The sequence below is a fragment of the Balaenoptera ricei genome, chromosome 9, assembly GCF_028023285.1.
Source record: "Balaenoptera ricei isolate mBalRic1 chromosome 9, mBalRic1.hap2, whole genome shotgun sequence".
In the NCBI taxonomy this organism is placed as follows: Eukaryota; Metazoa; Chordata; class Mammalia; order Artiodactyla; family Balaenopteridae; genus Balaenoptera; species Balaenoptera ricei.
In genome coordinates this window covers 100,819,899-100,845,679 of record NC_082647.1, presented here as the reverse complement: position 1 = coordinate 100,845,679, position 25,781 = coordinate 100,819,899, and the positions used below count along the sequence as shown (strand labels likewise).

Genomic DNA, 25,781 nt, shown 5'->3' with positions numbered 1-25,781 from the left:
TACCCTTCCCCCTCCCCATGTCTGTGTTAGCATACGGTATTTGTTTTTCTCTTTCTGACTTACTTCACTCTGTATGACAGACTCTAGGTCCATCCACCTCACTACAAATAACTCAATTTCGTTTCTTTTTATGGCTGAGTAATATTCCATTACCCAGCAATCCCACTACTGGGCATATACCCTGAGAAGACCATAATTCAAAAGGAGACATGTAACACAATGCTCACTGCAGCTCTATTTACAATAGCCAGGACATGGAAGCAACCTAAGTGTCCATCAACAGACGGATGGATAAAGAAGATGTGGCACATGTACACAATGGAATATCACTCTGCTTATCTACTTAATACACAGCGGTTTGCATCTGTTAACCTCATACCCCTAGTCTGCTCCTCCCCTGCTCAGTGTCCCCTTCGGTAACCACAGGTTTGTTTTCAGTATCTGTGAATTGGTTTCTGTCTTGCATATACATTCATTTGTATTATTTTTTAGATTCTGCATGTAAGTGGCATGATATGATATTTATCTTTCCCTGTCTTATTTCACTAAGCATAATATTCTCTAGGTTTATCCATGTTGCTGCAAATGGCATTATTTCATTCTTTTTTTGGCTCAGTAATATTCCATTGTGTGTGTGTGTGTGTGTGTACGTATACACATTTTCTTCTTAATTCAGTCATCTGTTGATTGGGTTGCTTCCATGTCTTGGCTATTGTAAATAGCGATGCTATAAACATTAGCGTGCATGTATCTTCACTCATCCATCCATCCATCATTCATTATTGAGTACCTATATTGAGCCAGCACTGTTCCAGTTCTTGGACCACATCGATGAACCAAACAAAGATGCCTATTACAGGGCTTGCATTCCAGGACAGAGCCAGGCACAAACAATACATATTATAAGCACATTATATGCAGATAACTTCCTCTAGACCCCCAGGGCCAAGCATCACGACGCTGCGTCCACTCTCCACATGCTACAGTAGGCATGACACAAAGTGCTTAAAAAGCAAGGAAAAACAAGACTCAACCATTTTTGAGATTTTTAAGGTTATGCAGAATGTAATTAGTATTATGGACAAAGGAGATAAAGGAAAGCAGGTGAGGGGGGAATGGGAGTATTGGGGCTGGCACAAGGAGGGAGGGAGGTTTGATGCTTTCTGGGGACAGAGTTTCCAGAGAACAGCCTGTGCAAAGGCCCTTGGGTAGGAGTATGTTTAAAGAACACCAAGGAGGTCACGGGGCCTTCACAGAGGCCGACTGAATTGGAAGAGGGAAGTGTGGGGCTGAGAAAGCAAAATAAATTAGACTGAAGATGTATGTCTTAGAAAAAACTTTGGCACATGGAACTGACTGGAAGCAGAAAGGTCAGAAGCATTCATGGTTTCTGAGGGAACTAGATTCCCAAAGAAGCCACAAATCTTTAACTGTTGGAAACTTCAAGCAACCTTCAGCCCCCAAGCTTCCATAAGCTGTGCATGAACTGAGGAAGCCCCCAAAGAAAGGTGTATTCCTCAACTTTCTCTTCAAATGTAGCCAAGAAAGATAACGGACAGAGGAGAATCTCCCCAGGGGTGTAGCCAAGGGCCAAGGTGAACCGTGGCCAACGGTGTTTTCCAAGAAATGCCCACTGGAGGACCCCTCCCTCCCCCCAGGGAAGGGGACTTCTCGATGTCTGCCTCCTGGGATGTGGGAACAGCTATGGACAAATTGTGGCACATGCTTACGATGGAACAATCCTGGGAAATGAAAAGAAACTACTGAAATCCACAGCGTGGATAAATCTCAAAAATATTATGCTGAGCATGAAAAGCCAGACACCAAAGAATACATACATAGGAATCGATTTATATGCAGTTCTAGAACAAACAAAACTAATTGATAATGACAGAAAGTAGATCAGGGGTTGCCTAGTTGGAGGGAGGACACTGACTACAAAGGGACACAGGGAACATTTGGGGATAATGAACTGTTTTCTGTACTGACTGTGGTGGGTGGAGTTTGCACGGGTGCAAACAATTATTGAAACTCATTGGATTGTGCACTTAAGATCCATGTATTTATTGCATGTAAACGATACCTCCATGAAATCAACAACAACAACAACACAAACAAAAAGGCACTGTAATGTCTCTTGCACATGAAACTCCTAAGCCCTAAAACGATCCCTACTTACTTCAACCTCTACAGACTTTAATTTGGAGAGGTGGAGAAAACCAGGCCAGATTTCCTGCCACCGCTAAAGGCAGGAAAATCATCCTTGGCCTTGATTTTCCAACTTGCCTTGAACCTAACTGCTTTTCCACGTTCAGGGTAAGCAGCACTTTCTAATGTATTTTTGGTCATTAATTTAAACGTTATGCTTGACTTAACTGGAATGTTCGCACTCTGATATAAATCTCCTACATAGCACATTTATATTCCCCATTTACATTGCCCGCAGTGGTGAGGGGGTTATCTCGGCCTGTGCTATGGGAAAAAGCCTCTAACCTGAATCTTCTGTCCTAGAAGTTGACACACCTCTGCTGCCCCACTAAGCCCTTTGCTGTTGCTGTCTCTTGTGTGGAAGTTGTTTTTATCTACATTTTCTGCCTACATCTAAAAAGGCCAAAAATCCAACACATCTGCATGAGTTCCATAATGGGGATTTTATTTTGCCACATCAAATAATAATCTTGTTCCCAAGCTAGGACAACTGCAAATTACACGTTTAGTACGGCTATCTGTGTTTTCAAATAATAAGGAAAATGGAAGACACTGATTTAAGGGAATTTATAAAATATGTGACAGAGCAACCTTAGTCATTTTCTTTCTTTGAGGTTTATGGTCATGATAAATCTTATGTTACAGGTATGGGTGTGCTGACAGGCACCTGAAACCAAATTCTTATGAGCACAGGACAGACAAAGGTCACAGGAATGGAGGGAGCCCGAGTAGTGATGGTGGGAGGTACCTGGAGGGGGAAAGGGCCTGCAAACGTAAGAGAGGAGAGAACACAAAACGTACGCGTACCTCAGGTAAGGACACAGGGCGTTGAGGCGTAGGTTACTTCTACGTCTTATCTGAGTTTAGAGCATTTCTACGCTTGCACCCCAGCCCGGACTTCCAAAGATTTCCCTTAAAATATTCAGAACCAAGACTCCAGCTTGGTCATCTCCAAATTCAGACAATAGGAGATCCACGTCATCCTGGCTCTGCCCCACCGCGCCCCCCCGGCCAATTAAAGCTGACTGGACTTCCATGTGGGCAGTCAAGCTCTAATCCGACCACATAGACAGCCTAAAATGAAAAGCCTCAGCCCGACAGGAATGTGAGCTTTGGGGAGTTTGAATTTTAGACAGACGTGGAGATAGGGGTAAAGATAGAGATGATGGAGAGAGATAGCAATGGAGAGTTCCTGAGAGGTTCACGAGTTGGGAAGATGCATGGACTCCAAGGAGACAAAATGGAACGTGAGTGAACCAAAATTGTGGGTTAGCTAAAAGTCCACCAACTTGGTAGAGAAGAATCACAAGGAGGAGCCGTGGAAGAGAGGAGACAGGTTAGTAGTCACCTGGGAGTGGGGACAGATGCCTGCCTGCTCGGAGGGGACAAAGATACAGCCTGCAGCCTGTTGGTTCACTGGCTGGACTCTTTTGGACTCTCTAATCCCCAAACCTCGTCCCAGGCTCCCTGAGGCTGGGCTGCAGGGCTGTTTCTAGGATTCGGTGAGATTTCTAACTCCTCACTCCCGTCTGTTTCCTTACAAGAAGACACTATAATTGATGAGACAGCAGTGCATCTCTCTCTCAGAAGGATCTGAAGACAAAGGGAAAACAATCCCCAGGCTGTGCAGACAGGTTTCCTGCAGGGCAATGTGGTCTCTTTTTCAGGATGCGAAGCTTCTCCTAGATAAAATCTCAGAACAAGGGCTTCCCTGTGTTTTAATTATGCAAGGGAATACCTCTTGGTGTTGGGGATATAACTGCCCTGACAGAAACGGACACGTTCTCAAGTAAGTTATTCCTTTTGGTCATTATCGTCATTTAGAGGCCTGGGGTGGTGAGAGAGATCAGGAGAATTAGTGACGGTGCTTATCACAGTCGCATAGCTCCCGGTGACCCTAACATGCTCGGAGTCTGGAGGACGCTGCTGGAGATAGTGGGGGAGGGCCAAACGAGTTCTGAAAAAGCCCCTTGGAGCAGGCTTTCTTAAACTTGAGTGTGCATAGGAGCCTCCTTTTAAGAACGCAGGTTCTGTTCAGGGTGCCTGGGATGGAGCCTTGATAAGATGCTGATGTCGCTGGTCTGGGGACCATGCACAGAGAAGGAGACTGAGATGGGACCCCCACTGCCTGAGCAGAGAGAAGCTGCTCTCGTGTAACGTGTCATTAGTGCTCATTAAAATACATGCAGGGATCACGGCCTCTGAGGCTCTGAGAGCTATTCCATGTCACTTGATAGGGAACATAAATGAACCGGCTCTCAAGCCCTTTAGTAAAGAGGAAGATACTTGAAAATTTATTCCTGGGATTCCAAACCATTAAGAAACTGATGTTACTTTTTTTTTTTTTTTTAGCAAATTTGTAGCTTTTGAGCTAGAAGAATGCATAGGCTGAAGGACTGGGCAGGAAAGTTGGAGAATAATCAAAGACAATTCCAGTTGGCAGACTTATTTCATGAATAAAATCTTAATGCTTCACAATGAGGAAAAGGGGAACCATCCAGGACTAAGTGCCTCCTGTGGAAACAGGTCCTACTTCAGAAGTGTTGAACATTCAGTCCCTCCCCCTCACACTGACGAATCAAATCTGTCTTGTAAAATCACACGAGAAGATGGCCTAGCTATTATAGGTGGGCAGACTTACTGGTTGTTTTAAAAGATTCTTAAAAGCCTTGGACTGAGGTTCCATTTTCATTGTCTAGAAGCAGGCCATGGGGAGGGGGCAGAGCATTCTACACTGCCGGTTGTATAAATTTGTGTAAGGACTCCTTCTCAGGTATTATAACCCATTTACAGGAACACCACCCTTGAAAAAGGATGATACTCAAGGACTTCTAGGACTGGCTCAGTCTCAAAGTCAATCAGGACCCCTGCAGATGACTTTCTGGCCACCAGCCATCACGCACCATCCTGAGTCCCACTACCCTCCATGACATAACCTGGGGAGCTACACAAGGTGCAGACGTGGCCAAGGGATTGTTAAGGGCCACAGTAGGTTTCCTAAAGGTGGTGAGATCATCCTTGGGTTGTCTGCTGGCCAACAAGATGACGGACTGGCATTGTCCTTCAGGTGGCAGACACTGATCTTGGACACCTTGCAGAGATGAGACGCTTTGCTGATTCCCATCCTTATTGCCCTTGGAATTTTTGCAGGATGACCATCTCTTTCTGGTTTGTCTGGGACTTTGCTGGTTTCAACGGTGAAAGTTACATGCCCCAGGAAAACCCCCAGTCCCTGGCAAACCAGGATGGCTGGTCCCTTTTCAGACTAATGAGGTCTGGCTGGTGAAGAACTTATGTGGGAAGATATGAAAGGAACAAAAAGCTGAAGGAAACTGGAAGGGAGAAATTTCCTGGACCTTAACAGTAATTTAGGAGTTGGTATTCATTCATAAGGATATCAAAGAAAAAAGGTGTTTGGAGGAAGAGCTTGAGGGTTAAGAATAACTAGGAAGCTTTTCCTATAACTGGCTGACTTGCAACTGGGAGGTGTTTTCGTAATGACCTCCTGACTCGCTTCCAGTATCATTGAAATTTCAAAGATGGAGACAAAGGGAGAAAGAGCCCCTTGTGCTTGTGTAGTAGACAAGAGCTTGACCATCAGTTCCAATATTCTTCTGAAGATGAGGCCAGTAGGGAAATTGTGTGAGAAGCACCAGGGGATAAAAAGAGCTAGTACTCCTATTGAAACTACTTAATCAGGATACCAATATTAGGATTCACTTTCTGAAACCAAAGGTGCCAAAAAGAACCAAATTCCAAACTACAAACTAATATTAAATTTGATATTTTTTTTAAAAAGAGAGAAAATTTTGATGGAAGTCTACATTGGACCAGTCACTCATGTTGAACCCTTAAAAATAATCAGGTACTAAAATCCTAAGAACACCAAACCTTAATAAAGAGATAACTAGCCTGGTTTTTTTGGACTCTGTCTTTGGCATCCACTTTAACCAAGCAGGATTAATTCATGACCTAGGAGCTCTGTGAGCTTATGTTTATTTATAACATTCAATATTCCCATAAGGGCAAATGTTCCAAATGGAAGGCTGCATTTTGATAATGCCCGTTTCTTCATTAAGATTTCATCATCCACCTACATTAAAAAGCCTCTCCCTACACTTTGTTGCTTTCGCTTTCACCTTGTTTATTCCTGCCTTATTTGCTTAATCTTGAGATCCTGGCTTCCCAGGCACTCTCAGATTTGAAACTAGCAAAGTTTGTGCATTAGCGTGTCCCGGGCATGCATGATTTATGAATGGCAGGTTTCTTGGCACAATTTAATAGTACAAGAGAGACTTTGTTTTAAACATTAAAGTGAAAGTCAAGAAGTGGCAACAATGGGTAGGATATTAGAACATAGGGTGTGTGAAGAAGTTTGGGTCCAGAGTTAACCAGGTCTTACTTGGTCTATTCCTTAATCTATGGACTGACACTCTGACCGTTTTAATAGGTTATAAGGAGCCCTGACTTTTGACCAACTAAAAAAGTACTTTAAATTGTTATTATGATAACTTGCCCAACCAAACTCTCACCCTGTAAAGAAAAAAATTTAATTGCTAACATTTATCAGTGGAGAAAACAACTTCTTTGACCAGTCCAAAATAAATCTATCTTCCCTTTTTTTAGGCATTCTCATCATAGTCAAGCTATTTCTCCATCATAATAGTTCTTCCTCTGACAGTCTTTTGTAAATCAGTCTATCAGTCAGTGTTACCAAATCTTTTAAAGAAAAGTTAAAACCTTTGGGATATCAAGAGAACTACTCTTCCTGAGTAGAGTCCAACTCTTATTATATGCCCATGATTACATAAGATAAGAGCTCTATATATAAGTCTATTTCTCTCATTACAAAATATTACCTCAAATAACATAATTTTTGTTTAATAATTATAACTAAAATATACTTAGTAAGAAAAATAGTAAGTTGATTATTCCAAATGATACCTTGTATTTGAAATGTTCCAAACACTTCACACACAAACAAGTAATGTCTAACCTTTCTTTGCAGATGGCTAAATTGAAGAATTCATGAGATTATAATTCAAGTCCTCAAATAACATCACAATCATTTTATATCTAAGTTTTTGATGTGTCATGCAATGATTGCTCATAAATGCTTCCAGAAGAGCTGAAAGGTTTCAAGTCAATGTTAAGACATGAGGACTGATAAAGCCCATGGCTTGAGCAAACTCAGGATTCACAGACACCTTGAAAACTTTGCTTCCTACATAAGCCTTTCATAGCCTTTATGGTGGAAGCAGCTCTGAACTACATTCAACATTCAGGGCACTTGTCCACTTCAGAGAGCATGGGCCAGTGGATGGAGCCCTACAAGACACAGAGACATGGTGGGTTACCTTGTAGAGTTTGCAGTGGCAGAGTCATAATGCCTCCGGCTGCAGCTGCTGCTACCAGCCCTTGGATGTTGGTGAGGTTCGCAGTGGGCAGCGTGAGGACCAGCCCTTGCTGCCCTCCTAGCTGTCCGGCCATGCTGAAGGGGATGAGGACGGGCTGGCTGAGGGCCGGCGTGCCTCCCGGCCTCACCCCGGCGACAGCAGAGGCTAATTGCTGGGCCGTCAGGAGTGGCTGCAAGGAAACACAAAATCCCAGCTCACTTTCCAGTGGAACCAAGACATGGGTTTTTAGAGCATTCTTCTTCCACTTAAGCTGGGTCAGAAAGTTCCTGAACAAGTAGCAAAGAGACATGTTCTATTCCAGAAAAAAAAAGATTGACTTGCAGGAAAAAAATTGAAATTGTATTTCATTAATTTTTTTGGAAAATTTCATTTGGTTTGGAAAGCTCAAATACCTTGCAAAGTAATACCCTACACACATATTATTCTTCCATGGATTCTTCACTCGATCCCACTCTTATATATTTGAAACTCTCTGCTAATTTATTCTGTTTTTCCAAAAAGAACTCATTGGAATCAGTGGAATTTATTGGTTCAAAAGAGCAATGAAATACTATTTTCATCTATTAAATTAGCAAAGATAATGCAAAAGATTTACGCAACACTGGTAAGTCTGTAGTGACACCATTATATGGATTTAGGACAGGTGGACTGATATAAACCTTTTGGAAAGCAGTCCACATCAAGGGCTACAAAAATATTCATCCCCTTTTGACTTAGAATATACTCCTGGGATATGCTTCTGAAGATACAATTTTTTAAAAAAATATAAATGAATGAAAATATGCATTACATTTTAAAATATATAAATGTTGAAAAACAGTTTGTTATACTGATAGTACTAAACTTGGTAAGATATTATACAGTCTTTAAAATGGATCATTCTGACACCTCTAGAAAAACAGAAAATGTTTATGAGAATATATAAAATTAACTGGATAATAATTAAGCAAGTGATGATGATCAAATCATTATTAAATGGTAAAATTATACATGTATAACGACAAGATCTAAAAAGGAATATAGAAAAACAAAAATATTTGATGTGGGTAAATTTGAAAAGCTTTAAAAAATTTCTTTTGTTATTACACTAATTCTTTGCCCTGTTAAAATGACATTAAAAACACATGTTTATATCCACTGTCCAACAGCCATTGTTTGATACGGAAAGGCAGCCACATAGGTGTGCACTTCTGGGCGCTATATGTATCTGAGCTCAGGTGTGAGCTCAGGTGGGGGTCTTCAGGATGATGTAGGAAGGATTCCTTGTCCAACCAGGCCAGATGACTGAAAGGGTCACTTCATCCGGGACTTTCATTGCACCCCTGCAGGAGCCATTTAAGATCTAATCCCATGCCCATTTTTCTTCTAGAGGAGCCGATAAAAAACTCTCATTGGGGAGTTTCAACTTTTTTGTTTTTAACGCAGTATGATTCTATAAAGTAAAAGGTAACTCAGTGTAGGTATAGTACAAAGCCCAATATTTAATAGCCAGGCACTATTTTAATGTGTATGAACTCCGATGTCCTACCAATGACATACTGAGTTAGTTACTTGTCCAAAGTCACATATCCAGAGGGGCGGGGGCATTCCGATCCAGCCAGGCTGCTCCAGAGCCCACGTTTCACTCCCTCTCAATACACGGAACAGGTTTGGAGAAGCGGGGTGGCTTTATTTGAAGAATGGGGGATAGCTGAGTCCACTTTCTGGCCATTCCCTAAGTCACCCCTCAAGGCCCCTTCCGGGGAGCCCTCTGAAGAAGCACTGGGACTCCATCCATCTTAGTTTTAGAACCACTGCTCTGGATTCCGTGGGCCCAGCTCCTAATGTTTTTGCTAGACTTTACTGAATTCTCACAAAGTAACTGTGCCTCTCTTAAAAAAAAAAAAAAAAAGTTACACTAAAGGACAAAGCAAACATTTTTTAGGAATAAGTACAAAATGATAAACTGGTCTTCAGATTGCTGGCATCATATCACTGCCAGTAGTGATACCATGATGAAAGGGAAGGCAAATAGGCAGTCTTCGGACTGTAGGCAGGCCACAGATTTGGATGGTGGGGCCTGCAGCATTTTTTTAATTGAATTCATGGGCTTACAGCAGGGCATCCACCGTCCACTTTGTCCCAGTGTCCCCTGCTTCTCACTGTCTGGGTCTGTCGTGCTGTGTTTCTAACCTGGAGGCATTGGAGTTTGTCATCCCTGGTATGTTCACACACACACACACACACACACACACACACACACAATGTCACGAGCATGAAATTAGAAAGGACATGGCCTTCAGAAGCTGGTTTCTGAGATGCCCAGTCAAACCCCCTCTAGGGCTCCATAAGAGATCAGGCATCAACCCAGGCTTTCTGTCTGGAGCACAGAGGCATTCGTGCTCTGAGATGCACTTTGGAATCTGAGGCCATAGGGAGACTTGGCGGCGGCTGGAACAAGAAAGTCAAGACCAACTCAAGCTCTAAACTTGGGTTTTCAAGCCTGGAACTGATGAGCCCTGAAGTGCTGAAAGTGATTAATTTCCTGGAACCACAATGACAACCAAAGAGAGAGAAAGGCTCAAGGATCAGCTTCTTTTTCTATAAAAGTGGGTGAACTCTGAGAACTTCACACTAAATGACAGAGGTTAAAAAAAAAAGCCCAGCCTTTTACAATTGTATTCTACATCTCCATATAACCACACCAGGCTGCAAATAACAAATATTGGACTTTAAAAAATAATGAATGTATTTCTTTATTAATGCAGGAGCTATATATGATGTACAGTATTGTCAAACCCAATAAGCTGAACTTGCATTAAAATTGCATTAACTTTTTTGTATTAAATCACATCTTGTATTTCAAAAACGGCTATAGTAAGGTTGAAATAACTTAATTTTTTTCACACTCCAGTCATTAAAGTTTTACTTTCCAGAAAACTGCATGATAACCAACAGCACAATTGTAGTGGGTTTTAAGAAGAAAAAATGTTTCCAAATGATTAAAATCAACATTCCCTTTAAAAAGAGAGAAGAGTTCTGCTAACACATTTTTTTTTCTTGATGGTATTTAATAAATAATGTAGCCATACACTTTCCCATACAAAAATTTATCACCGTCTTTGCTCTGTTGGAGTTAATTGGTTTCAACTCATTATTATTTATTTGGTTATTTATATGGTTAAACCATCCTACATGCAGCAGTTGAGAGATACTGACCTGTGGCCCAACCGGGAACGGGGGGTGGGTCTGACCGGCCTGGTGTTGTTCAGGGGTGCCTGGGTCTGACAGCGCCGGGTTTCCTCTGGCCCCTGGAATTCAAAAGAGAAGAGCACCCTTAATGTAAGATCCAGCCCGGGAACTGCCCATGACCCCATTTTCCTGAGATGTCACATAACATTAAGGCACAGATGATATGCCAGAGTGCTTTACCAATAGCTCCAGTGCTCAAATCACTTGTCAACTGCATACATTATGCTAACGGACGTTGGGGATGGACAAAGTCATTCTAGGAGGGAGAAGGCTGTGACAGCAAAGAAAGTGACACCATCATCAGTCGCACTAATAGGCTTGCATTATACATCAGTTTGCAGGGGGTGTGCCAACATGGCCCCGGTGTGGGAAACTGCATCCTTTATGCATAGGCGGGCAACAGCTAATCTAATTTCCCAAAGCCAGAGAAAGCGTGATCTCAGAAACGACCAAGCACATCTATATTATCCCTTAATATGGCTTCGTACCCTTAAGCCCTTTCTCCATACACGCTTCAGGTACTGAATCTTATGGATGCGTTTTCCTAAAAACAAAGCCTTTTTCTTTTCTTTTTTTTTTAAATTGAAGTATAGTTGATTTACAATGTCATGTTAGTTTCAGGCGTACAGCACAATGGTTCAGTTATACATACATATACATATGTGCGTGTGTGTGTGTGTGTGTGTGTGTGTGTGTGTGTATATATATATATATATATACACACACACATTCTTTTTCAGATTCTTTTTCCTTATAGGTTATTACAAAATACTGAGTAGAGTTCCCTGTGCTCTACGGTAGGTCCTTGTTGGTGGCCCCTTATGTCCTAAAAAGCACATGCATCTCCTTAAGCAAATTTCCTGGGTGCTAACTGACCCCCACACTACCCCCAGGGATCCCCCCTGTGGTAAGCATAGAACATAATGTACTTCCTTTGCTAGAATCCTGTTGGATGCTAAAGCCTGAAAAATGAAATTCCACCAAGACAGCAGATCTTTCAAACTTTCTTAAACATTACTGTTTCTCTGTGTGTGCTTATGTGCTTTGTTTCAGGACAAACCATAGAAGGTAATATAGTGGCAGTAACAATAAATATATAAATAAATAAGCAAGCAAACAAATAAATAAAGCTAGCAGCCATTTTTGAGGGGTCTTAGTTGGTAGCTTTTGTTTTCTTGGTGATTGAAATCCAATTCCAAGCCATCCTTAACAAGATCCTCTTTCCTGATGTTTGTCCTATGAATAGCAAGTGGAAGACAATTCAAACCTTGTTTACTGGCGTGCCATGGATGACCAAGAAAAAAAAGATATGATTCTGTCACACTTATAAACTTTAAAGAAGGTATTATTAGCTCATTTAAAACAAATTCTTCTATATATTCTCCAAAGGGACAGACTTATAAATAATGGAAATGTGGAAAAAAATACTTCAGCACATTAAGCTACAAATAAAATTGACTGCTACATATTATTCAGTTGACTTCCATCTCCACAGCCATGTGTCAATCATAACAGCATTTTATAATAGGATTAAGCAATAAATGTGCAAAGCCATTATGCAGAAATCTGAAAATCTGATTAATTTGTAATATTTCTTTGTGCCGAAAGTCAAGAATGGACATTGCTTGGGGAATACTTACAAGCATTCTATTGAAATTTCTAAATTGATTTGGAACAAACTAATAAAAACACAGACTTGCTGACCTTTTTTAAAGTGAATTCTGTCAAAATATGTTTGGCATTTTAATGATCGCTGTCATTTAATAACAAGGGTAAGATGGCCCATCATAAGGTGCCCACAATTTCCCCATAACATGCAGGAGACCTTTCTTCTAAATTTTTTATATTTGATTTATTTATCATGCTTGAGTAGCAGGGCATTTTAAACTGGGAGGTGCATTATGCAGTGTAAATCTCACAACTTCAGTTCTTACAGACCCAAGTCCTATTTTGCCTTAGAATTCCCAGTAGAGTTTTATTTACTTTTATAGAGCTAACCAGGTCCCAAAGTGATCTTTTGGTCAATTAATGTAAATTCTCAAATGGTTAAAAATCTGCTTTGGTTTAGTTTATGAAAATGTTTTAAAAAAATTGGTTTGTTCTTTATGCTTGCCAGACATGGATTTTTATGCCTGACTGTGAAAAAGTTTGACAATGCAAAAAGAAAGAGAAAAATCTTTTTATACAATTAAAAAACATATATCTTAATCAAAAAATTTTTCTATACTATGCCAGGCCCTTCTGTCTCATACTTCTTTCATGCATACCGGGCTCACTTTTTGATTCTGTTCCTAATGACACATCATGGTAATGTTTGGGATCTGTCCCATCCAGGCACTGTGTCAACAAGATTGTGTCTTTGTTACCTGTAATTTGACACAGATTACATTTGCTTACATTTTATTCTCTGTTGCTGGAGGCTCTCACCAGTGCACAGCAGCTTGTTTTGAGGCTGGTTATTCTCAAAAACCATGTTCAGTGCAGTCCAGGACAATTCCACACAATTTCATGTGTAAAATGAAGTCTTTCACAGGCTCTAGAGGAGATTATGTATGCTCTCCTGCCTGGATCAAAAAGTAATGTTTCTTCTTAATGCACATCTCCATTTTCCCCAAACACATGTATCACACTTAACCTTGTAAGACCATAAACTAATCTGTCTGGGGTCATAAGGCGGCTCCCAAATCAGGGGCCTTCTCAGAGCCAGAGGGGGGATCCAGTAGTCAGAATGAATAAATGACGTTGGCTAAGAGTTTCAGAGAGCTCTGAAGCAGCGCTCAGCCGTAAGTTAGCAGAGAATTTGAGGTGAGGTACAGGCACAGATACGAAAATGTGAACTTAAGTGGGTTGGGCAGGTTCCTCCTGATCAGGGTCCTAGGAAATATGCTAGGAGATCAAGGAGATCAAAGAAGCCCAGAAAGCTCTCTGTGGCCTGTTCTGAATTTAAGAGTCTAGGCTTTTCAGGCAGCAACTGTGAGCTCCAGGAGGGCAGATCCTGTGTTCACTGGTTACTGCTTTATGCCCTGCCCTTAATGTAGGCATCATTCACATTGATTGAATATTCACTCAGTGGAAACAGAGGCTGGGCTTTTAACTGGGGGCTGGTATAATTCCTTTAAAATAGGTATGGCATCCACCTCACTAGTTACTCTTATTTAGCATAAACTTTGGAAATTATCTCTAAATTATTAGCTTCTTAGCAAATTCGACTGTAATTCTGATTTTTTGGGGTTTTTTTGTTTGTTTGTTTTTTTAATTTTTATTGGAGTATAGTTGATTTACTCCAATGTTGTGTTAGTTTCAGGTGTACAGCAAAGTGAATCAGTTATACATATACATATATCCACTCTTTTTTAGATTGTTTTCCCATATAAGTCATTACAGAGTACTGAGTAGAGTTCCCTGTGCTATATGGTAGGTCCTTATTAGTTATCTATTCCAATTTAGATATTAAAAGCAGTTTGGTGTACAGGTTAAAAGCAAGGACTCTTAAATTTGAAACTCTCCTTGCATTGAGATTTAGCCCTGCCCCTTAACTAGTTGGGTGAACTTGTGCTGGTTTTCCAGTTTACTTATATATACACTAGCTTCCTCTTGTAAAAACCCGGGAAAATAATTGTATGTCATTCATAGGGTTGCTACGGTGAGGATTAAATGAGCACATATATTTGTAAATGTCTTGGAACAGTGCATGCTTGCCACAGAAGTGTTCTTTCTCTTGACTACCATTAGTTAATAAGATTTCATTTATATTTAATACAATATCTAGTATTATTTAATTTGCCCATCATATTTACCTGCCCCACGTAACTCAACACAAACGCCCATGCCTATGTGTGCTGTCCGTGTTTCCTCACACACCACCCTAACAGTGTGCTCTGTACCGTCTGATAAATGTTTGGATCTGAACTAAATGGTCAGGTCTTTAAAGAGCCTATGAAGTGAGATGCTCACGGATAATCCCTCCTTTAGTCCCTGGTAGCATAACCAGGTAATACAGCACAAAGATACTGGCAAATTGCTCCCAAATTCTCACCCAGACCATAGCTTAGACCAGCAGCTCTCACCCAGGCCTATGAATCAGAATGGGCTGTGGAGCTTCCTGAACACACAGAGGTTCACATCCCTCATGAGGCTACTTTCAGAGCATCCAGAGGGTGGCTCCTGTGTACGTTTTGTAAAACGCCACTGGTGATAGAAGACCACGGGGAGAAAACAGTGGCCTACCTGCTGCTCAGGCAAGTATGAATCTCCTCTGCACTGAGGACGCCACACAATTAGCTTTACGACAGCAGATGGCTCATCAGCCAGCATTACTCCCTCGGCCCTCCAAGCTCCTCTACCTGGAGCATGCTTCCATCGTAATCCTGGTGGCCTTCTAGTTTAGCAATCTATGTCAGATGCATCTATGTTGTAATGTTCACAGGTACTTCAAGGAGTAAAAACTGATTTTAAAAGGGATCATAAGGACTTCCCTGGCGGCCCAGTGGTTAAGACTCTGAGCTTCCACTGCAGGGGGCTTGGGTTCAATCCCTTGTTGGGGAAGTTCCACATGCTGCTCGATGCAGCCAAAAATAAATAAATAAAAGCGATCATAAAAAAATTTAAAATAGCTACATTATATTTATTTCTTTTCTAGCTTTATCAGTAGCAATTAATGAATGTTGTCGGATGAAAAACAAATGAATTAGTCTTCTATAACGTTTACAGTTTTGGATCTTCATTCAGTTTTTTTCCATTATCAAAATGTATTAATGGGTTTTAATTTTTTTTAATAAATTTATTTATTTGTTTATTTATTTTTGGCTGTGTTGGGTCTTCGTTGCTGCATGTGGGCTTTCTCTAGTTGTGGCGAGCAGGGGCTACTCTTCGTTGCGGTGCGCGTGGGCTTCAGTAGTTGTGGCACGTGGACTCAGTAGTTGCGGCTCGTGGGCTCTAGAGCTCAGGCTCAGTAGTTGTAGTGCACAGGCTTAGTTGCTCCGCAGCATGTGGGATCTTCCCGGACCAGGGCTCAAACCCGTGTACCCTGCATTGGCAGGTGGATTCTTAACCACTGCACCACCAGGGAAGCCCTGGGCTTTAATTTTTGAGTGCTTAATTTTAAAATAAATAATAAGATGACCAGGAAATAAAAATAAATAAAATAAAGTAGCTATATAATAGAAGTCACTTCTGTAAACACAGGGACCCCTGATAGAAGTCTGCTAAGGAAAGGATAAGTCATAAATGTTGGAGACACTGCAAGGCTGATTAGGAGTTTGGCTGGTACACAGCAATAAAACTTAATTTTAATTGTTAAAATGCCTGCTTGTCAGAGCATTGGTTCATTCGACACCATCTTTCCAGTGTTGATCTTGTATCCAAAATCTGCAAATCTGCTGGCCGCTCTCTCTGCTCTGGAGACCCTGAACTATCTAGGTAGCTGGGGTGGGGGCAGTGATACCCTAGGCCCCTGCTCCTCTCTTTAGTAACTTCCTGACTGGGGGAGCCTCTGAAGTTGCACCCTGCCCCCCGCCAAGTCAAGGTCAGAGTTCCTGAATGACCATCACTGCATTCCTCATAGTAAGTTAGTTTTCTTTTGCAAATTAAAACAATTTTCTTTTTGTATAAGAGTTTTTGATTAACTGAGGCAAACAAGACGCAGCACCTCTTAGCAACTCTAAGAGTGAAACAGATGTGCACTCCAGGATAGTTTTAAATCCGACCCCCTCCACCATTACCCCTTGCCTCCACGTGTCTTTTTGGAGTTGACTCTTCCAAATAAGTCATTTTAAGAAACAAATAGAACATTTTTAATCCTGAGAGGGCATACTCCTTTCTGGATCCTTACCCCATTGCCTTTGCAAAGAGGATACAAGGGCTGGGGCAGATTGAGGAGAAAACAGACTTGCACATATGAATGGCTCATCGGAGTACACCAGTTCCACTTTCAGTTGGCCATCCTCCAATATTCAGTGCACGAGATTCCCTCATTAACGACCAATGCATTTTTAACAAATCGATTCTTCAGAGGGAGAGTTTGGGTTTCTGTCTGCTATGCATTAGCACAAACAATCACAAGAAGGTCACAGGGATCCCTCAGCTTTTTCTGGTATGTATACCTTTCCTACCCACTGTTTGCTGTTTTCACTGGGGAGTGAGGTGAGGCAGAGGTTGCTTATTATAAGATGGACAGTTGAATGCATTATTATTTCATGTTGGGCATGTGAACCCAGCTAAGTGGGGCAGAAGGCCCCTCTAAATTAAACTTCCCTTTCTTTCAATTTCTTCAAGATTACTAAATGCCAAGGAGGGAGTGGAGGTGTCTATAAAAATCTTTTCAAAGTCACTGCCACTGTCTGCCATTTTTTATTGCCCGTTGAGATTTCTTTATGATACTGGCCACACATGTATTTACGTCCAGAACACTACACAGACCCCTGGTGGAACTGGAGACTCTAAAGAGATAAGCCACGCTTGAAAATTAAACATTCATTAATTAACTTAGGGTTTGTGCATTTTTGCAAGTTCTGTTGTCAAGTACTTGTAACCTCACCCATTGAGGCCTGTAGAACAGTAAATGTCTGATGACATTAATGGGAAGAATGGATTCCTTTATTCTTCTAGCAGGTGACTTATCTGGCCTTTGATGGAGAGAAATCCAGTTATCTTTGAGTGAGGGGTCTAGGTCCTCAGTGGTTTTATTTTATTTTTTCTTCGGTGGTTTTAAGTGCTGATCTTTATTTAAAGGCTGTACATAAGCATTAAAAGTCAAAGGGAGATTAGAGATATCTAGGTAAAGCAGAACAAGAAACCCCAAAAATCCCTTATTTGGACTTGATTATCTGAAGATGTTTTTGTAATATCTACCAAAATTATTCAATATTTGCTTCAGTCCTCCATGTAGACTTAGTCTATGAGTGCTCTGGAAACCTTTAAAGACGTTTTGTTCTCTCAAAATTTCCTATATCTCCCTTCAGTCTTCCTCCAACAATTTTTTATCATTTGTTTTCACATCCATCTCATAAAAGCAGAGCTGAACTCCTGCGATATCCAGGCCAATAAAGTTCTCAATTTCTGTAAATGCTTCCTCTCAGAAAAGAGATGAAAAAAAGAGACAGTCATCAAATATACTTAAGCAAAATTCCACGACACACTGTTGGCATGTGGAGAGCTTTGGGGTACGGATCAATGCTTGAGCACAGCTGTCTCTACAGGAGTATAAATTCCTTCAGGGCAAAGATTCTTTCTCACTAACCTTTGTATCTCCTGCAGCTCAGCTCTGGGCCTCGGCATGTGTGTATGTATGCATATATGTATGTATGTATGTATGTATTATGTATGTACGTTGGTGTTTAGGTAAGTTGTTCTTAAAATGTTGGAGATGTGTATCAGGGTGTGCTGAAACGATTTAGAAACAGATTTTAAACCACCTGAAAATGATTTGTCTCATTTTTAAAATGCCCTTCTTGATCTAAGAAGCTTTGCTAATTTCAACACACTTCTCCCAGGAAATGGACACTTCCTCTGACAAGGTCATTGCTAGGGGCCACGTTCACCACTGCACTGTATCCAGGGATGAAGTCCTTGCTCTCAACCTACTGATGGGACCCTGGTACGGGCCGCCTGGACACAAAGATCGCGTAGACCCTGTGTTTTTATGCGCATGCAGGGAGCTTGATTCTACGCTTCATCTGTGCTCAACCTTACGTGAGGGCTGGCTACATAATTTATGGGGCTCAGTGCCAAATGCAAGTCCGAGTCCCTAACCTGGGGCTGGGAAGTCAATCGCCCCCTTCCCCAGGGCTGCTGCCTTAATCCACGGCAGATGGGTGAACTCAAGGGGTCGCAACCTCCTTGCTGGGCTGCGCTGGGCACCTGGATGGGATGAGAGGCATGGTGATCCTATGACTGTCCCTGCACCTGAGTCTAGCACACTGAGAAGGGCAGGAGGGAGAAGGTGACGGCTACTCTCCAGCTTCGGGGGTCCCGGGGCACCCAGGGCAGAGAGCAGGTGGCTGAGAACTGCCCTGTCCTGCAGAGGCAGGGAGGTAGTGGCGGGACCGCCAGAGGCTCCAAGCCTCCCTGCCTCTGACCCCACGCTCTTGTCGTCCCATTGGACTTGACTCACTAAACACAATTTCAAAGATAAATTATTAAGAATCTCAAGATGGTGATCTCAGAGCCTTAAACTCCACACGTGGGACCCTGCTGGGTGGCGAGCCCTGTGTGCCTGCAGTGGTTGATGGCCCATGAAGCAGGCCCTGCCCAAGAGACCTTCTCTCCAAGGATCCTCAAGTTTTAAAAATTGCACGTAAACCTACAACTCTTTGAGAGCCACCTTCCAAATCAGTGTAAATTCTGATAAGAGTGTTTATGTCTATAGAGGAATTTAGATGTGGCTTGTTTTCCCCAACAAGAAACCAAACTTACAAATCATCATGTTATTATCAGTGACCACATGTGCTGGAAAAGTAAGATAAAATTTTGTTTTGTTTTCTATCCATTCTCAGTTACCTGTTCCTAAAATGGGGAGACAGGGCATGAATTCCTTAAAAGAAAAATCATAGAAAAGATGTCTTTTCTTTCCGTTGTAGACCTATTTTACTAACAATGTTACACTTTCACTAACAATAAACACAGATTTTTTTTTTTCCCTCCTGACCAGCTGCCAAGTTTGACAACAAGGGGATGAGATCAAGACACTCTCAGGTGGAATACCTGGCCTAGTTTTAAGGTCCCCCAAGTTACCTACCCATGGTAAAACGTGCAAGAATGACTGAGAACTGACTTTAAATATGCTTGAAAAATGGTCAAAGCTGATAACTAATCTGCTTTAAAATTGTGTGTGTGTGCGTGTGTGTGTGCGCGCATGTGTGTGTGTATGCGTGTGTGTGTGCGTGTGTGTCTGTTGGGGTAGAAGGATGAGGCGGAAGGGGGGGGAACTAGTCCATTTTTTCTTACCTTCGTTATAGTAACGGGGGGGGGGGGGACAAGCCGTAGGGTAGAGGTCACTGTGATTCTTTTTGCAACAGCCCAGCCTCCAGCCTCTTAGAGCAACAACTGAGTTTGTATCTAATATCTGCAAGGCTCTCTTTGAGGCCCCCCAGACCTAATGAGCTGCCCCATCAAAAGTCCCATTATGAGGTTTTAAACTGTTTTCAGTTTATTGAGGTTCTTAGCTGAGCAGCCCCCAATGCAGGCAGACCCCAGAGACTCTGTGGGTCCAGTTCCAGACCACCACAACAAAGCAAATAATGCAATAAAGTGAGTCACACAAATTTTTTGGTTTCCCAGTGCTTACAAAAGTTACGTTTACACTATACTGTAGTCTATTAAGTGTGCAATAGCATTACGTCTAAAAAAAATGTACACACCGTAATTTAAAAATACTTCTAAAAAATGCTAACCATCATCTGATAACACAGGGTAGCCACAAACCTTCAATTTGTAAAAAAAAAAAAAAAAAAAAAAAAATGCAGTAACTGTGAAGCACATGAAAGTGAAGCACAATAAAACAAGGTGAGCATGCAGATACCTGGACCCCAAGTCTGAGAAGGAGTTGAGGGTGAAATAGAGAGAGCTGCATCGTGGTTACATGAGCTCAAGTTCCTGGCTTAGACTGAAGTCAGCTGGAAACCACAGTGATGTATGTTTCCCCTCTTCTCCTAAACCTACATGCCTTCAAAAGGTCTGAACTCTGCACAACCTTTCAGCAGCAAGGAGGCTGCTGATCTGACGTTCAGAGTATGATCTACCATGAGCCACAACGGAAGAAATCATTATTTCAATTGGAAATGATGGCCTCTGGGTGCAGTCGCTTCTGATAACATACGTGGTACAAGATCTCGGAGACCCTCAGTACAGAAAGCGTGTGGCCCTCGGTCCGCGGTGACTGTGAAGAGCAGGCGACTGGATCATCACAGACTGTCGACCCTCCCAGACTTTGAGACGTCACAGGGCAGTCCAGTTAAAGAAGCCCGTTAACGATCACGCGAATAGAAAGATCTCAGCATTTGATTTTGCCAAGTAAAAACGTTTCTTTAAACTGCCATGCACTCTCACGATCCTACAACAAAGGTATTTTAAAGCCTTTCTCCCATACCAAAGAATGTGTTCTCTGTTTAAAGGAAAATCCTTTAAATTGAAGCAATTCAGACTAATGAAAAACTCATTGCATCGGACTTTTCTTTCTCCTTCTCCCTTTGCCCAGTGTCTGCTTTGTTGCAGAGGGACACTGGTCTGTCACAGAGCTTCTCTGTGAGCTTCAGGAGCTTCTGGTCAACCTGGTAGGATTTGAGGAATCACAGCAGCCCTCTCCTTTCACTCCTCCAGGCACAAGAAATATCTGACCAAACACTCCTAAAATGTTTCTTCTTTTGAATAAATAATTCCTCTTTTGCCTATCCTTTTGTAGAGACATCAGTATAATTATCTTTATATATAAAGTTCTATGTGCCAAGTAATACATTAATTACTTTGCATATATTATCAACCCTTATAATGACCCTGTAAGGTGTTTATGATTATTATGTCCATTTATACAGGATACTAAGTTTTATTACTCACATATCTAGTTAGTGACAGAGAGGTGACTACATCCCAGGCTATCCGATTGATGGAAGGCCCACATCTGTATCAGCTAGACTACTCCACTGCTCAAATATTTTATAAGCATTCACCAAATACTTACTATGGGCCAGACACTTTGCTTAGTATTTTGTCTACATTTTCTCATTAAATCTCCAAAGAAGCCCTGTGTTATCAGGATTATCATTCTCCTTTTACAGCTGTGGAAACTGATGTTTAAACGGCTTAAACAACTCACCTATAGTCACACAGTTAGGGAACGACAGCACTGGGATTTGAACCAAATTCCATCCAACTCCAACAACACTTACACTACCCTAGGTATCAGATGAAATGTTCCAGGGAGACAGAACACAATAAATCCCACACCATGACAGAAATTGTATTTTGGGGATATTTTCTTCTGTACCCAGTGAACCCTGGCTCCTCCAGGTCTGGGAGGTGGGTGATGGAAAAAGGAAAATGGAACATGATGGCAGGAGACAGGCTTTTACTGTGCCCCACTTTTCCCCCAGACATGTCCTGACCAGCTCCTAAGAAGTAAGCACCCCGGTCTCCTGTAAAATGATGCTCATCATGAGCAGAATGACAGCCGCATGTAGTTTAGGGTCTCCACGTGATCTCTGGACCAGCAGCACAAGCACCGCTTGGGACCCTGCTCGGAAGGCAGACCTGCAGGTCTCAGACCCACGGAATCAAAATCTGCGTGGAAAGAAAACCCCCAGGTGATTCATACTCACAGTGAAGTGTGAAAAGCACTGGTGTTGAGTTTACAGCTCTCTTCCTCCCTCCGTCCCTCCCTCCCTCCCTTCCTTCCCTCCTTTCCTCCCTTGGGTGGCATTTAAAGTGTACGTGCACCTAAAACGCCCAACTTTTAGCAGACATTGGCAGTGGACTGTTACATCCTTTCTCACAGAAGTCAGGCAGGGGCAGGTGAGAATGTAGGAAAAGCAAACGTTCAAGAGGCACACGCTCCATCACAGTCATCACCCTGGAGCACGTCTCACCCCGTGCAAGCTGGTGGGAGGACGCCCAGGGAAGAGCGTCACAGTGGGAAGTGCTGCTCCTACATTCTTAAAGGGAAGCAGATTTATCCTTTTTAAAACACAGCAAAACTCATGCCAAATGTAGCCCAATACCCGTGCTCTGTGATTTATGATGATTTTCCTGACACTTTCTCCTTCCATACCCATAGCTCTGCTTTTCCATGGTGAGGGCCCATGAAGGTACGAGTCTGGCCTCTCTACTTCAGTTATTTACCCTGAGAGCGCCACATTCTTTGCAAAAGTAGCCAGAGTGCCACTTTAAAAAGGGGGAATAAAAATTTTAAACCCCTTTAAGCTGAAATAAAATTGCATTTCTACACAGATACTCTGAAAGGGTAGAATTTGCAATCACTCTTGCATGCAACTAAAGATTGGTGAAAGTGGGGTCATTTAGAACTCAGCAAAGGACAGGAAGGAAATACCCCCAGAGGAACTACATTGCATGAAACTGTAGCATCACACCTAGTTAGCAAGCCCTTACAGTAATGAAGCGTCTATGACAGCACGACAGCACAAGATTGGTGCAGGAAGAAAAGGATGTCACACAACTCACTGTGTACAAATTGCCAAGTGCTGCAAAACCTTCTCTGGAGATGGGGTAATGAAACACTGCATCTGTAATAAGATTAAGTAGATCTAGAATATAAAAACTCAAATTAATGACCCATCAATAGTTAATAGTTGGTTAGATATCCCCCCGCCCGAGAATTGGTTATAAAAAACCAAACAGCCGAACTAGTCCAATTCATGTGTCTCTGACCATTTTTCTCTCACTTAGCCTATTTATTTCTTAGCATTACTGTAATTGAAAAAGTATCTATTGCTAAAAGATGCTATTAACTTGAGTGCATTCATAGAGTGTTCTATCACTAATAGACTTAGGTCATATTCTTTTATCCATTTAGCAAAGCATTATTTTGTTGTCCTCTTGTTCGGAAGATTTTGTTCCACTTAAAGTCAAATAGAACAAAAGCTTCACAGAACTTGTTCAGATTGTTTTTTCATCATTATTTTAACTCCATTATATGATAGGATCAAATGCATAGCAATTTCCATTTGTTATATTAACTTATTTTTGGATCTGTGTCAGAGCTCATTATAAAAATTATGCCTATGAAACATGACTTGGACTCAGATTATAACGGTAAGGTTCTAAGTCCAAATACTTTAAAAATCTACTTCTTGAGTTTACATTTGGCTTTAGAACGGTAGTGTCCGAATTGAAGTAGAAAACAGAGCCGACCGCTAACTCAATGGTGAAAAGGTGACATAGTGGAAGTAACGCTGTCCAGTCATTTAAAAATATATACCAAATCTAGGATGCTACAGATGTAAAATTCATGAATATTTTATGTTGCACTAAGAAAGAAAACAAGCTGCTAGTTAAACCATGACATGACACTGATTATAAGACACATCCCAATTTTTATCCTAAAATTTTCCCTTTAAGATGTCACATTAAATTATGAGGAGGAAAGCTGTGTATCTCAGAATGAATAAAATACTTTAGTACTCATTGGCCTTTATATATCTATAAATTATGGCACAGAGAACAAGCAATAGCATAAACTGGAAATTTTACATTTAATCTCTAAATATCGTCAAGATTTGGTGGGTCAGACTTTTATGACTGGAATATGATAGTTGGATAAAATGCCTTATTTAGAAGAAATAGATTCAATCAAGAAGGGATCGGGGAAAGAAACTAACAGCTGTAGAGCATCAGTCTGGCAACAGACTAGAATATTCTACATATGTCACCTGATTTCATCTTCATACCAGCCCCATGATATTAGAACTCAGGTTCAGAAAATTTAAGTAACAGACATACATCCACAGCTTATTTTTTTTAAAGGAGGAGGAGGAAGAGGAGCTGGGATTCAAACCCACATGTGGTCAAGTTTTGGGGTTCAAGCTGCACCATAAGCAAATCTATGGACAGTCTGCAAATCTAAGAATGTGTATAATGAGGAGTGTTTAGGTATATCAACATGCTTCAGTCAAAGACCACCATGTAGTTGAACTTGATTTATAGACTCATTGACAGGAGGGAGAATGCACACCCTGGGGAACCATGGGGCATCACAGTAAGAAGAGATGACACAGATTTGGGCTTGTGTTGAGTGACTCTGAAGAGGGTTTGAAGAAGTGGGGCTTTGCTCTGGATTGGACCCTATCTGGAAGTCAGAACTATGTTATGATTGAATATTTTAATAATTCTTGTGTAGAAGATAGGAAAGAGGGAGTGGGGTTAAAGTCATAATTGGGAAAAGAGCAATATTCACTCATATTAGCCAGAATGGGTGAATAGTTGGCCATTTTGTGGTCTGGACAATGTTCTCGTTTTGTCTGTCTTCAGACGGGCTATGGGGTGATCTTGGTTTTGTCCTGATCCATCCTGGTCAGATTGGCCTTGTCTGATTTGTTCTGTGAAACTGGGTTCAGGAAGAGGACACCAAGGCCTCCTGTGTGTGCCAGGCTGTAATATTCCGACAATACAGCCTGGAGTCAGAATGACTTGCGTTTTCATCTTTGCTTCACCTGTGCTATCTGTGTGACTCTAGATAAGTTACTCCACCTCTCTGATCTCAAGTTTCCTCAACTGTAAAATGGAGATAGCCATAGCACCTGTATTATAGTTGTGATAGGGAAACAGATTACCAAATGAAAAGAGCCCAGCATTGTGCCCGGCACAAAATAAATGCTCAACAAAGTTGGTTGTCACTATGAGTTATTACTGGAGCATTATTACAAATGACATTGACATATGATTATCCAATCACAAGTGATCTTGATAAAGAAAGAGAGAGGAAAGCATGTGACCACAGAGGACGCCCTTTAGAGGAGCCTGTAAAATCAGACATGTGCAACCAATATCCACAAATGAATTCAGGTACAGGAAAAAAAAATGCAGGAAGACTGGACAATGAGGACGACGTCTGAATCAAAATCGCCACATCTAAAAACTCTGAGTTCCTGCCCAGTGTTTCTAAACAGCACATTTCCCACAAGTCCAAAAAAACTCAGCATCTCCCCTCTCAAAAGCTCAGGTTCCTCCTAACTTGCTCCAAAAGCAGATCTCTTTGCCTGGTCCCTCTGCTTCACCCCCAGAGACAGCCAGACACCATATCCCAAATCTTGCACTCCAGCCTGGCTGACCACTTCCCCTTCTCTGCTTCAGCTGCCCCCATTGTCACTCAGACCGTGGACATAGTCACCGTACCTCTGATCTGTCCTGTCTCTCATCCATCCTACACACTGATGGCAGTGAGACCGTAAATACTGGAGACCCCCCCCCCATCTTTGGCTT

General features: G+C 41.7%; 1 protein-coding gene across 2 annotated transcripts in view; it reads right to left on the bottom strand.

The window, feature by feature from the left end:
- The window catches only part of POU6F2 (POU class 6 homeobox 2), a 468,326-nt gene that overhangs the window by 241,851 nt on the left and 200,694 nt on the right, over nt 1–25,781 (bottom strand). For both annotated transcript variants that reach the window (XM_059932888.1, XM_059932889.1), the window contains 2 exons: nt 10,824–10,915; nt 7,566–7,794 (listed from right to left, as the gene is read on the bottom strand). In XM_059932888.1, coding sequence (XP_059788871.1) covers nt 7,566–7,794; nt 10,824–10,915 — 321 coding nt within the window. The remainder of the gene's footprint in view (nt 1–7,565; nt 7,795–10,823; nt 10,916–25,781) is intronic.